The sequence below is a fragment of the Hemicordylus capensis genome, chromosome 13 (assembly GCF_027244095.1).
Source record: "Hemicordylus capensis ecotype Gifberg chromosome 13, rHemCap1.1.pri, whole genome shotgun sequence".
Classification (NCBI taxonomy): Eukaryota; Metazoa; Chordata; class Lepidosauria; order Squamata; family Cordylidae; genus Hemicordylus; species Hemicordylus capensis.
The window spans coordinates 20,950,627-20,963,271 of NC_069669.1; the positions used below are offsets into that span (position 1 = coordinate 20,950,627).

The following is a 12,645-nucleotide window of genomic DNA, read 5'->3' on the forward strand; positions in this document are numbered from 1 at the left end:
CACCTTGCAGCAAGTTGGGCAACAAGGGCAGGAACTCCTGATAGAGGAGGTCGTGGCTGCCCCCGCCGATGGAGCGGAAGAGGGCGCGAAGCAGCAGGAAATAGTTGTAGGGCTCCTTCGCCGTCTGGGCCAGCTCCATGGAGCTGTTCACGATCTTGTGGAGGTGGGGCTGCAGGAAGCAAAAGGCAACGTCAGGCTCGCCGCTCAAAACCCCACTCACTCACTCTCTGTGTCTCGGAGAGCCCCGAAGGGGCAGCGCTCACGCGGAGTCACCCATCCAAATCCAAACCATCGTGGGCCCTGCTTATCAGAGGCGGGAATTCCTGCTCGCTGCCGCGTGACCAGCTCTAGGGATGTGCACGGAACCGGTTCGAATGGGGGGGAGGGGGGTTCTGCCGGTTGGACAGCGAGGGGGGTGCTGCTTTAAAGGCAGGGGAAGGGGCACTTACCCCTGCCGCCGCCGCCGCATTGCCCCTGCCGGCGCTCGGTTCTCTAGAAGTCCATCAGGGTGGCCGGGTCGCTCCCTGCCGCCCCGTGTGCTACGTTGTCCGGATGTCCCCAGAAGTGACGGGCAAGCCTGCGTGCTCACTCAAATCGTGCACCCGGTACTTCCGGGTACATCCGGACAACGTCACAAATGGGGCAGCAGGGAGAGATCATTTTAGATAACTGAGCGCTGGCAGGGGAAACGCGGGGGGAGGAAGTGCACCCTCCCCCGCCCTTAAAGCAGCACACACACCCCACTGTCGAACTGCGCCCCCCCCCAACCCGGTTCCGTGCACATCCCGAACCAGCTCTCCTCCCCCCCAATTCCCTGCTGTATGTTACACCCGGGCACTGGCTGCCGAGAGTTTTCAGGGAGGGAGTGTAACATACAGCAGGGAGTTATTGGGGGGGGGGTGTGGAGCTGGTCTTGCGGCAGCGAGCATAAATTGCCCCCTTGGATAAGCAGGGCCCAGCCTGGTTTGAATTTGGATGGGTGACTACACATGAGTGCTGCCTGCCAGAAGAGATGCCCCTTAGGGGGTGTGGCCACAGCTCAGCGGCACAGCATCTGCTTGGCATGCAGAGGGTCCCAGGTTCAATCCCCGGCAGCATCTCCAGGGAAGGCCGAGAGAGGCTCCTGCCTGGAACCTCGGAGAGCTGCTGCCAGTCAGTGTAGACAAACCGGAGCCAGATGGACCAAGGGTCTGACTCAGTAGAAGGCAGCCTCCTATGTTCCTAGATATTTAGGAAATTATATAAAACTAGTGTTTTCAAGCCCGTTAAAATAACGGGCGCTAGTAGAACTTTGTTGCCACCTATCTCCCCCTTCTCTGGCTGCAGCATGCCCTCCTCCTTTCTGCTGGAGTGCCGCTCCCGCCGCCCATAGTGCCGCCCGCCCCCGCCGTCTCTCCCTTCCTTGCGGCTGTTCCGGACCTGTCGCCGCTGCCCCTGCTCTTTTTGACCAGCGGGCCAGACCCGGCGCCGCCTCTCCGATTCCCACGGCTGGCCTGGAGCTGCCGCCGCTGCCTCTGCCTCCCTGCAGCCGCCGCGGCCGCCTCTGCCCTCCCCGTGGCCATCTTTCTCCTTGCCAGGCAAGCAAACCAACAACATGGCTGCCTGGTACCTGTGTCCGTTTCTGCCTCGGCTGTACTGGGCATGCGCTCTGCGCATGCCCAGAACGGCTGAGGGAGACACGGACGCATGCCTGGGCGACACGGACGGACACGCCAGGCTCTTTATTATAGAGGATGTTCCACAGGGGATGGGGCCATAGTTCAGTGGAAGAGCATCTGCTTTGCATGCGGGAGGTCCCAGGTTCAATCCCTGGCAGCATCTCTAGGGCGGCCTGGGAGAGGCTCCTTTCTGTAACTTGGGAGGGTCACTGCCGGCCAGTGTAGACAAGACTGAGCTAAGTGGACCAAGGGTCTGACCCGACAGAAGTCCTTTGCGGGGAGGGAATGTTAGCGAGCCCGACACAATCTCTTGAAGCCCACGTTCTCCACTGACAAGAGCCTGAGGAGCTAAATGAGTTCAGCTCACACCGACATATCTGGGAAATTACACCAAATGTTGCACCAGGAGAACCACACAAAATTAAGCATATCAGTCAGGGAACGGACAAGGACGTAGCCAAGAGACACAGTTATTCAGCAGTGAGGAACGGGGTTTTTATCCCAGGCACGAGGCAGCACACATTCCCCCATTATTCAGGGATTCCACAAACAATCCCCTCGGAGCAGGGAAAGCTGGCTACTTCTCCACACTAGATATCTAATGGCATTAGAAGTAATGTATTTTTAAAGGGAGTCTATATTTGTGGTCCAGGATCCCAAGGCAGGCACAACTGCTTTAGGGAAGGACCGTAGCTCAGTGGAAGAACATTTGGGTTGCGTGCAAAAGGCCCCAGGTTCACTTCCGGCAGCATCTCCGGGTAAAGCTGGGAAAGTTTCCTGCCTGAAACCTTGGAGAGCTGCTGCCAGTCAGAGCAGACAATACTAAGCTGGACGGACCAAGGTCTGACTCAGCATAAGGCAGCTTCCCACATTCAGTAGCAGAGCACCCGCATGGCATGCAGCAGGTCCCGGGCTCCATCCTGGCATCTCCACGCAGAGCGAGGAAAGACCCCTCCCTGAAACCCTGCCACTCTCTCCAGGCAGACAGGACTGAGCTAGGTGGACCAAACATCTAAGGCCGCTTCCAATATAGCCCATATATGTTCCAGCCAATGGTGACCTATAACTCAAACTGCAGATATAATTGCTAATGTTCTTAAGTGTATTAATTGGGGAGGGGTCGGCTGCTGAAGGCAGGGGGGAAGCACATGCACCTCCTTGGAGATCTCTAAATGCTGGCGATGCTCTCTGCTTCAGAAGTGTGTGTACCTCCCCACACCCATCACTGGGTTTCATTAGCTCCGCCCACCTAGTTGTCTCTTAACTGCCCTCAGCCTACGAACATTCTGCTCCACTGAGCTTCAATGGAGCAATTTGGGGGAGGAGTTGGCCCCCTTAGGTTTTCTTTCCTTCAGATTTTTGGGAAACCAATGTATCTGCACATGTATGCATGTGTGTTTTTTAAGTACTGCACACTGTTAGGTCTTTGTTCTGCCTCATTCCTCATTCAAGAGAGCGCCTTCTTTGTCATGAACCCTGCCGCCTATTATGATCTTCTGGAGAGGTCCAGTTACGGTTGTCACCAACTCGTTTGGTGGTGACTCGGGACTGGGCCTTCTCTGTGGCTGCCCCAGGGCTTTGGAATGTGCTCTCTGTAAGAATAAGAGCACCTCCTTCTCTGTTTGCTTTTAGGAAGACCCTCAAGATGCACCTGTTTTCTCAGGCTTTTAACTGAAATTAATTTTAAACTGTTTAATTGGCTCTGATTTTATCAGACTGTTTTTACTGTATTCTGTGAAATTTTAGTGGTCTTTACTCTGTTTTCTATTGTGTTTTAGATTTCGTACACCGCCTAGAAATGTACATATCATGCAGTATAAAAATATGATAAGTATGATAAATCTCTCACAATGGAGCTGCACAAAGCAAAAGTCAAAATAATCACCAATATTAGAGCTTTCACGCTTTGGTTATGGCACTCTTACAAATCTAGAAACAAAACTGTGCAAGCTATTACAAAAAGAAAGAGAGCAACAGACAGACGTGGATTCATCCCAAGTGGAAGCTCTGAAATAATTATGGGTTTTATTCACATCTATAGGCCCCAGACCTTGCCACACAATGGCTGTGAATAGCTTTCATCATTCAAATTAAATTGTCGACCCAAGGCTGTGCCATCCATTCTCCAGAATAAAATAATTTAACAGGCACAGAGCGGCAACGGCAGTATATCACACCACTTAAAATTGGATTTGCCGTTTATAAAATGAAAGTGACCTTGATTCTGGAGACAGAATAAAAGGAACACGATGCACCATGCAGGGAATGCCTCCTTACACATTTCAGATCTCTGTACAAGAGCAGGCATTTTGGAGTTAAATTGTTAATCCGCTAACAGGACTTCCTGGCAGATGAACAAATACAGTCGTCTACATAAAACAAGTGTCAAACATTAATCGAGCATCCAATAAGAATGTGTTTAATGCACCAATAAACCCTCACTGGAAGCAAAAATAAAGTGGCAAACACATTCGTTGGGATCCAGAGTGCTACTTTCGATACATCCACGATTTTGGCATGCACAATGGAATTTTTGGCTTGTTGCCTCCGAATAGCAGAATCTCCTGTTGCATATGACAAACCACTTTGGACTTGTCTAGCATTAATTATTAATCATTATTATTAGTATTATTAGTACGATTAAAATCAGTCGGACAATGGTTTTCCCCGTGATACTCTATGGATGCAAAAGCTGGACTTCGAAGAAGCAAGATAGGAAACGTATTGACGCTTTTGAACTTTAGTGCTGAAGAAGACACTTGAGGAGACCACGGACAGCCAAGAAAACAAACCAATGGATCCTAGAACAAATCCATCCAGAATTTTCACTCGAGGCACAAATGACCAGGCTCAAACTCTCATACTCCGGACACATGATGCGAAGACCCAGCTCCCTTGAGAAGTCCATCATGCTGGGAAAAGTGGAAGGAAAGAGAAGAAGAGGACGGCCAGTAGCAAGGTGGATGGACTCGATGATGACAGCAATGAATGCACCACTGAGAGACCTTAAAGGCCAAGTGGAAGACAGACCATCCTGGAGAGAATCTCTCTCTGTGGTTGCTAAGATTCAACACCAACTTGACAGCACTTCATCAATCAATCAATGCATCAGCCAATCATTAGTACTGCTGGACATGTGAAGCTTATTTTCTCCTAGGCACAACCTTACCTTCAGCATTTGTTCATTCTCAGCTGCAAAGAGCGAAACGGAACCAAAGACCAACTTGAAGAGTTTGAGATACAGGTTGGAGAGCTCCACGTTGGAGCCCATTTCGGGCAGCCGATCCAGAAGATACTCCACCAGAATCGTTGCAAAGAGCGCAGAGGTAGTTGGGTTGGCCAGGAAGGAATTGGCAACAATCTGTCAAGAGACAACAACAATTAGTGGGGGAAACCACCAAAGGTATTTAGTAGTAGTATTTTTACATTTGACCTTTTTTCCCAGCTACTCAGTCCGTTTGAAATTATTCTCATGCAGTTTGCCTTAATATGAAGGATTTCCTTGCACTGGCCTTGTTTCCCTGGCCCTCCACTGTTCCAGGCATTTGATTTGTTTATTATTTAATTAATTAAGCAAGCATTTGTATATACCATCCAAAACTCACATCACATCTCTGGGTGGTTTGCAACAAAACAACTCAGATTAAAACAGAAATTAACAACAACAACAAATATTTATATAACGCTTTTCAACAAAAGTTTCCAAAGTGGTTTACACAGAGAAACAATAAATACATAAGATGGCTCCCTGTCCCCAAAGGGCTCACAATCTAAAAAGAGACATAAGAGAGACACCAGCAACAGTCACTGGAGGGATGCTGTGCTGGGGGTGGAGAGGGCCAGTTACTCTCCCCCTGCTAAATAAAGATAATCGCCACATTAAAAGGTGCCTCTTTGCATAGTTAGTAACACTCAAACAATTGTAAAACAGTGACAAATTCTAGAAGTGTAATTAAAAGCCTGGATGAAGAGATGCAATTTAATAGCCCCTTTAAAAGATGTCAGAGATGGGGAGTTTCTTCTTTCAATAGGGAGGGCATTCCAAAGCCTCGGAATAGCAATAGAGAACACCCATCTCTGAGTAGCCACCAGACGAGCTGGTGGCAACTGTAGATGGACCTCTCCCGATGACTTTATACGTATATGTTCCTCTGAGGAGCCCAAAGTGGCATACATGGTTATGCTTATCCTCACAACCACCCTGTGAGGTAGGTTAGGCTAAGAGAGAAGCCGTGTTCCCTCTAACAGGGATTCCCAGATGTTGACTACAACTCCCAAAATCCCAGCCAAAGGCCCTTACAGCTGAGGATGCTTGGAGTTGTAGTGAACAACATCTGGGAATCCATGTTAGAGCGAACAGTGACTAGAAGTGACCAGCCGAGTCACCCAGTGAGTTTCATGGGTAAAAGCTATTGTTCAAAACCATTGTTTCATTCATATGCAACTTCAACTCAATTAACTGACAGATCAACTAAAGATGATGCATCAACTAAAATGTCTTTATAATCAGGTGACAGTCATGCTGTAAAATCCAATTCCAAACCTAATTGGTAAAACACCATGACGTTACAATAAATTCTTACAAAAGAAAACTTCCGCCCCAATGTTTTTGCAGTATTTGTTTGTTCGTTCAATTTTTATACCACCTTTCATAAGACATCCCGAAGTGGTTTACAAATATTAAAATACAACTCGATAAAAATCAAATTTAAAACCTTAAAATAAAACAGTAAAAACCATAACACACTAAAAAAAACCAACACCACCATAAAAAAGACAAACAGCAGCAGGTCAGCTGGGAGACCCGGCAGCCCCTAAAGGGTAAAAGCCTAAAGAAATTTTAAGAAGTCCTTAGTTGTTTTTTAAAAGCAGCGACAATGTCAACGAGCTCATTCACTGGGAAGCATTCCAGAGCCTGGGGACAACAACAGAGAAGGCCTTGCCCCACATTCATGTCATTGTCAAGTGCACGAAACATACTACCTGAAGGGCATAGTTCTTGGAGATCCTCTCAACCATGTAAGGAACTGTCGTCTGGAAGATTTCTTTAAAAGTCAGCGGATTCATCATGGTGAAGACGCCGGCAAAATGTTCCAAGACCTCCTTCTCTTCTTTCATCCGGACAGTCTGACAATTCGCCACTCGAATATACGTCTGGCCATTTCCAGCTATCTGGACCTTTGGAAAGGGAGACAGTCCACATGATTCATTTTTTATTCTCTTGTTCTGGCTTTCCAGCTCCCTCAAAATACCTGACCTTCTTTGAAAAGCGTGCTTGACACTGAAAAGTAGCAACTCATGAGTCTATGAGCCCGGACCACAAATTTTGGCCACTGGTACCATCTCAGGAGACGAATGTGTGTAGTGATTTTTGGCAATGCCTACCCACAGAAGGTTGCTGGTTCGAATCCCTGCTGATATGTTTCCCAGACTATAGGAAACTCCTATCGGGCAGCAGTGATTTAGGAAGATGCTAAAAGGCATCGGCTCGTACTGTGTGGGAGGAGGCAAAGGTCAACCCCTCCTGTATTCTAACAAATAAAACAACAGGGCTCTGTGGGTGCCAAGAGTTGACACTCACTCAATGGCACACTTTACCTTTACCCCACTAGGGATGAAAAATAGGAGACGGCATTCTTGCACTTACAGCTTTCTCTGAGTTATCACCCCCTCTTTATCCCTACCCCCAATTAGGACAAAATTGTAGACATTTTTGCACAGAGCAAAGGATTAGGGATGGGGCTAGGGCATTCATGAGCAAATATTTATACTTTCTCCATGGAGTAATCTTTGGAGGACATTCCTGACAATTTCCATCTCCACTCCTCTGACACTGATGCAGTTCAGTTCAGTTCATTACAATCTTTGATCAGATAAAGAGGTTTCAGCTCAGACCCAGATTAAAAAAAACCTTAAGAGTAAATACAGATACAGATATGACTGATAGGTAAGCTATTACATAAAAGTACAATAAGATAAGACAAAACAACCTAGAAACCTAAGTTAGCCATTTCTAACACACCATGTGTGTCTCTTAATTGCAGCCATGTATACCTGGCTACCTGCTGCAAAACACTGGTGTGAACGTCAGAAAGAAGTCGATTTATGTAGAACTCATCAGAATCCGCAGTTTAGGCTCGCTGTCGGCCTTTAAGAGAGCCCTAAAAACCTATTTATTTGGCCTGGCCGTCCAAGGCTTATAAAGTGTTGTTGTTTTTACAAGTATTTTAATTGCTTTTAAATAGTTTTAATCACTTTTTAACTGTTTTTATATTGTTTTAGCATTGTTTTAATTGTGGGTTTTATGCCTTTTTAAAAGTTATTGTACACCGCCCAGAGCCTCTGGATGGGGCGGTTCATAAATGTAATAAATAATAAATAATAATAAATTATTATTATTTGGATATACCTTAAAACAAGACGGGCCAGATATCTAAAAGGTACATCACAACAACAAGAACAGTAGAGGAGCACATGGCCAACTGTCTCAACATCCCCATTCCCACAAGGGCACAGTCTCTACTAACAGGGGGCTTTCCTGAACCTACCATCCACTACCGCAGAGGGCAGCACACCCAGCCAAGCCAAACGTCAGGGCTCTTCTAGGTATTGGGTATATCAAATTATATAGATATTTGGGCTGATGCAATCTGATAGTAGTTTGTGTTTTTAGAACTTTTAAAAGGCCTTGGAGAAGCCGTTGCCAGTCTGTGAAGACAATACTGAGCTAGATAGACCAATGGTGTGACTCAGTCTATTGCAGCTTCCTATGTTCCTATGCCATTGCACATTTGGCCGCTGGAGGCCCGATGGTCAAGACAATAAAAGTACGATAGCACACTGAAAGATGGGAACCTCTTGCAATGGAATGTAGGAAGCTGCCGTATATTGAGTCAGACCCTTGGTCCATCTAGCTCAGTACTGTCTTCACAGACTGGCAACGGCTTCTCCAAGGTGGCAGGCAGGAGTCTCTCTCTGCCCTACCCTGGAGATGCTGCCAGAGAGAGAACTTGGAGCCTTGATGCTCTTCCCAGAGTGGCTCCATCCCCTAAGAAGGGGAATATCTTCCAGGGCTCACACATCTAGTCTCCCTTTCACATGCAACCAGGGCGGACCCTGTTTAGCTAAGGGGAGAAGTCATGCTTGCGACCACCAGACCTCCTCTCTCCTCTCCCCTCTTTTGCTACCACCTCTTTTCCATCTCGGAGTGTAGACGTTCTCAAAATTCACAATGAGCTTTCATCCCCCTGGATGAGGGATCGGCAACCTTGTTTCTCCAGCTGTGGTTGAACTACAACTCCCATTATCCCCTGTCACAGAACTGTCTCAGTCTCCCAAGCCTTATTTCTTCACTACATCCTTCTACCGGCCACTCAACCAGTCTCTAGGCGGCTTACAAAAACGTTCAACCCAAACCCCGATTCTCAGTGGCCCAAAACAGGCTGAGCACCAGTCGGGTTACGTACCTGATAAATATCCAACGCTTGCATCGCATACTTGACCAGTTTTATATAGATCTGTGTCTCTTTAGGTTGCAGTTGCTTATTGGGAATGAACTGGGCTTCTACAAAAGCAGAAAAGGCAGAGCAAAATTACATGGTGCGCGTCGAGAGGGCCCTTGTGGACCGAATGGGAATGCTTCGATCCCGCGCCAGTTTTACCTCCGGGCGCCTTGCAGGAGGTGATGCCCCAAGTGATGGTCTTGACGCCACAGACCAGGGTTTTGACCAGGCTGCGGCAGTCCGTGACCTGGAAGGTCTGCTTGTCCTCTTTCTCCTTTTCTCCTTGTTTCTCAAAGACGGCTCCGGAGGTGGGGGCCACCGGCGGGGCAGGGGACGGCACGGGACCCGAGGCCGCGTTCGCCCCGGCCGGCACGCCGGGCAACGCGGCTTCTCCCGCCCCGAGCTCAGACTGCGGCTTGCACTTCTTGAAAATGACGGAGAGCTGGTAGCGGGCAATGGTGTGGAATTTCAGGACAAACACCTGCAGCACGAGCAGGAGAAGACGTGGTCACGGCCCAGGAAACTCCGACGGGCGCTGAAGTGCAGCTCAGAGGCCAGAGAAAGCCCCCCCCACCACGCCTGGAATCAGCCTCAGGCTCACTCATCCCCTCCTCTCTGCCTTCCCCGTTCTCGGGGCCGGTTCACACGTAACACGGAACCCAGTGTGGTGCGGTGGTCAGAGCAGCGCTGCACAACTTTAGCCCAAACTCACCCAGTGAGTTGCTTGGCTGTGCGGGGGCTTGAACCTGACCTCCGGAGTCCTTGCCTGACACTCTAACCCAGGACTGCGCAGCTTTTGGTCCTCTGTTGTTGGGACTACAACTCCCATCATCCCCGGCCACAGCAGCCAGGGATGATGGAACTTGTAGTCCAAGCACAGCTGGAGGGCCAAAGAGTGTCAGACAAAAACTTGGGAGATCAGGTTCAAAATCACTGAGCGTGGGCTCCATTCGCTCTCAGATAGCCTACCTTACAGAGCGGTTACGGGGAAACCACAGATGCTACTCTCAGTACTTTGGAAGAAGGATGGTTTTGAATGCAATAAAATCAATAAAAGGTCAGCGTCACTCATGTTCTGTACCCATCTAAGCCCCAATGATCTAGTGCAGGGGTTCCCACCTTGGGGGCCTCCAGATGTTGCTGAACTAGAACTTTGTAGTTCAAAAAGAGTCTGCTAATTCCCTCCCCTCTGAGTGGTGAGAGCCAGCATCACGTAGTGGTTAGAGTGCTGGACTAGGACCGGGAAGATCCGAGTTCAAATCCCCATCCAGCCATGGAACTCACTGAGTGACTCTGGTCCAGTCATGTATCTCTCCGCCTAACCTACCTCGCAGGGTTGTCGTGAGGATAAAAAAAAAATGAGCAGGTACTGGTAATAAATAAGCTCCTCAGAGGAAGAGCAGGATAGAAATCTAAAATTAAAAAAAAAAAAACAGTTGTAGTTCAGCAACATCTGGAGGCCCCCAGGGTGGAAACCACTGACCTAGTGTGGCTAACTCTTAAACAGCAGCAGTATTCAACGGGATGGGGCAGTTCGGTCTACCATTTGGAGTGTATTCAGGAGTCAGTCCCCACCCAAGACTGCCGCTGTGATCTCCATCCTATCAGGATCCCAACAATCCGAGCCCCCAGTACCTCCAACATCCGCATGAGGATGTCTCTGCCGTTTCCGTTCTCTTGCTCGCTCTTGGAGCGAATGCAGTCCACCAGGTTCAGCAGGAGTTTGCACGACATGGTCTGGATACTGCTGGGCAGCGACTCGTCGTCGATGTTCTTGGCGAACAACTGGACGGCCAGGGAGAGGTCGTTGAGCGGCAGGTGCTGGCGGACGTGATGGACCAGATCCGCCAAAGTGCTGTAGGCAAGGGGCCTGGGAGGACAAATATGTACATTAGGCCAGCAGGACGGGCCCACTCTGTTTTGCGGGGGGCAGCATCTTTGCGGGTGGAGGCTACGCCCTTATTCACACACCATCTCCAGCATCCACAACGACGTCGGAGATCGCACACGTGATCTCCAAAGCGTGGTTTCCAGTTCTGGGTTTCAGAAGTGACAACAAAATACAGTTGCAATGAGCCAGGATGTGTCGGAAGGCGCTGGATCCTAATAACCCAGGGCACAATCCCAAGAAGCAAGTCGTGACTTAGTCGTGATGGAGGATTCACAAACTGATGCTCTTCTCACTAGCCAGCCATGACTTTTGGTCGCCCCAAATCCCCTCTCTTGCCTGAGGTCCTTCGCTGGTGCACAGGCAGAGGGCTCAGGAGAGAAGCGGGCCTTCCGCCATTCGCACGGGGAGATGGAGTGGGCAAGAAACCGCCGGAGCCCTCTCCCACGGCTCAGAGACGGTTCCTGCTGTTTCTCTCCTTCTCAGAAATGGCAGTGGGACTTCTGGGGAGGGGATCTCTGTGGGACTGGGTGTCCTGCTCACCAGAGGGCTGGGGGCACTCTCTGTTGGCGAGCTGGCCGGTGGGTTTGTAGATGTCTGGTTATGATCTCTGAACCAGGTCCATGACTGCAGTGTCAACATGTGAAAGGAGGACATGGGCTACCTATGGGGAAGAGCTGCCGTGGGCACTGCTTTCCCACAGATGGCTCCTGAAAGCCTGAATGGCTGGAACGGTAAAGGCGGGACACAAATCCTCCGAGAAATACATTCCACAGGGCATAGCAGGCTCTTCTGGCATTTCATTCATGGGACAATTTTAAACAGCTCTTCTTAATACTCAGAGCAGAGGTTCCCAACCTTGGGACCCCAGATGCGGTTGGACTACAACTCCCATCATCCCCCACCACAGTGGCCTTTGGGGTGATGGGAGCTGTAGTCCATCATCTGGAGGCCCAGGTTCGGGAAACCCTGGCTTAGAGGACACACTCAAGACTAGCCTTCCCTGTAAGAAGGATTCCCAGATGTCGTTGACTACAACTTCCATCATTCCCAGCCAAAAGCCAATGGAGCTGGGGATGATGGGAGTTGTAGTCAACAACACCCGAGAACCCATTACAGGGAACACTGCTCAATACTATTTTATTTGGTCTGCTCCCTCTTCAATCAACCCAATGCCAATAAATAATGGAGCGCTGTTAGGTTAAAAACCTAACCGGGATCAAGTATGCCCATTAAGCATCTCATGTGTTGATAGCGTTAAACCTCACCCCTATCAAAGATTCAAGCAGATAAGACATTTCTTTACACACCTCAGGGTTTCCCGTGCAGTGTATCCAGAGCCAATGAGGATGGATTCATCAAACAATTTGTCCATGCATGGAATAAATTCTGTAATACAGAGAGAACACCACCACAATCGAGGCCTTTCAAGCAGCGCACCAGGCAAGCAACCTAATGGCACAGCGGGGAAATGGCTGGACTAGCAAGCCAGAGGTTGCAGGTTCGAATGGTCCCCGCTGGTATATTTCCCAGACTATGGGAAACCCCTATATTTCAGCAGCAGCGATCTAGGAAGATGCTGAAAGGCATCTTCTCA

At 49.1% G+C, this 12,645-nt stretch overlaps 1 protein-coding gene across 12 annotated transcripts in view; it reads right to left on the reverse strand.

Annotated features, from left to right (window-relative positions):
* The window catches only part of TRRAP (transformation/transcription domain associated protein), a 251,773-nt gene that overhangs the window by 120,273 nt on the left and 118,855 nt on the right, over window positions 1-12,645 (reverse strand). For all 12 annotated transcript variants that reach the window (XM_053276785.1, XM_053276784.1, XM_053276783.1 and 9 more), the window contains 7 exons: window positions 12,359-12,437; window positions 10,796-11,030; window positions 9,320-9,641; window positions 9,125-9,222; window positions 6,642-6,836; window positions 4,828-5,019; window positions 4-169 (listed from right to left, as the gene is read on the reverse strand). In XM_053276785.1, the coding sequence (XP_053132760.1) occupies window positions 4-169; window positions 4,828-5,019; window positions 6,642-6,836; window positions 9,125-9,222; window positions 9,320-9,641; window positions 10,796-11,030; window positions 12,359-12,437 (1,287 nt within the window). The remainder of the gene's footprint in view (window positions 1-3; window positions 170-4,827; window positions 5,020-6,641; window positions 6,837-9,124; window positions 9,223-9,319; window positions 9,642-10,795; window positions 11,031-12,358; window positions 12,438-12,645) is intronic.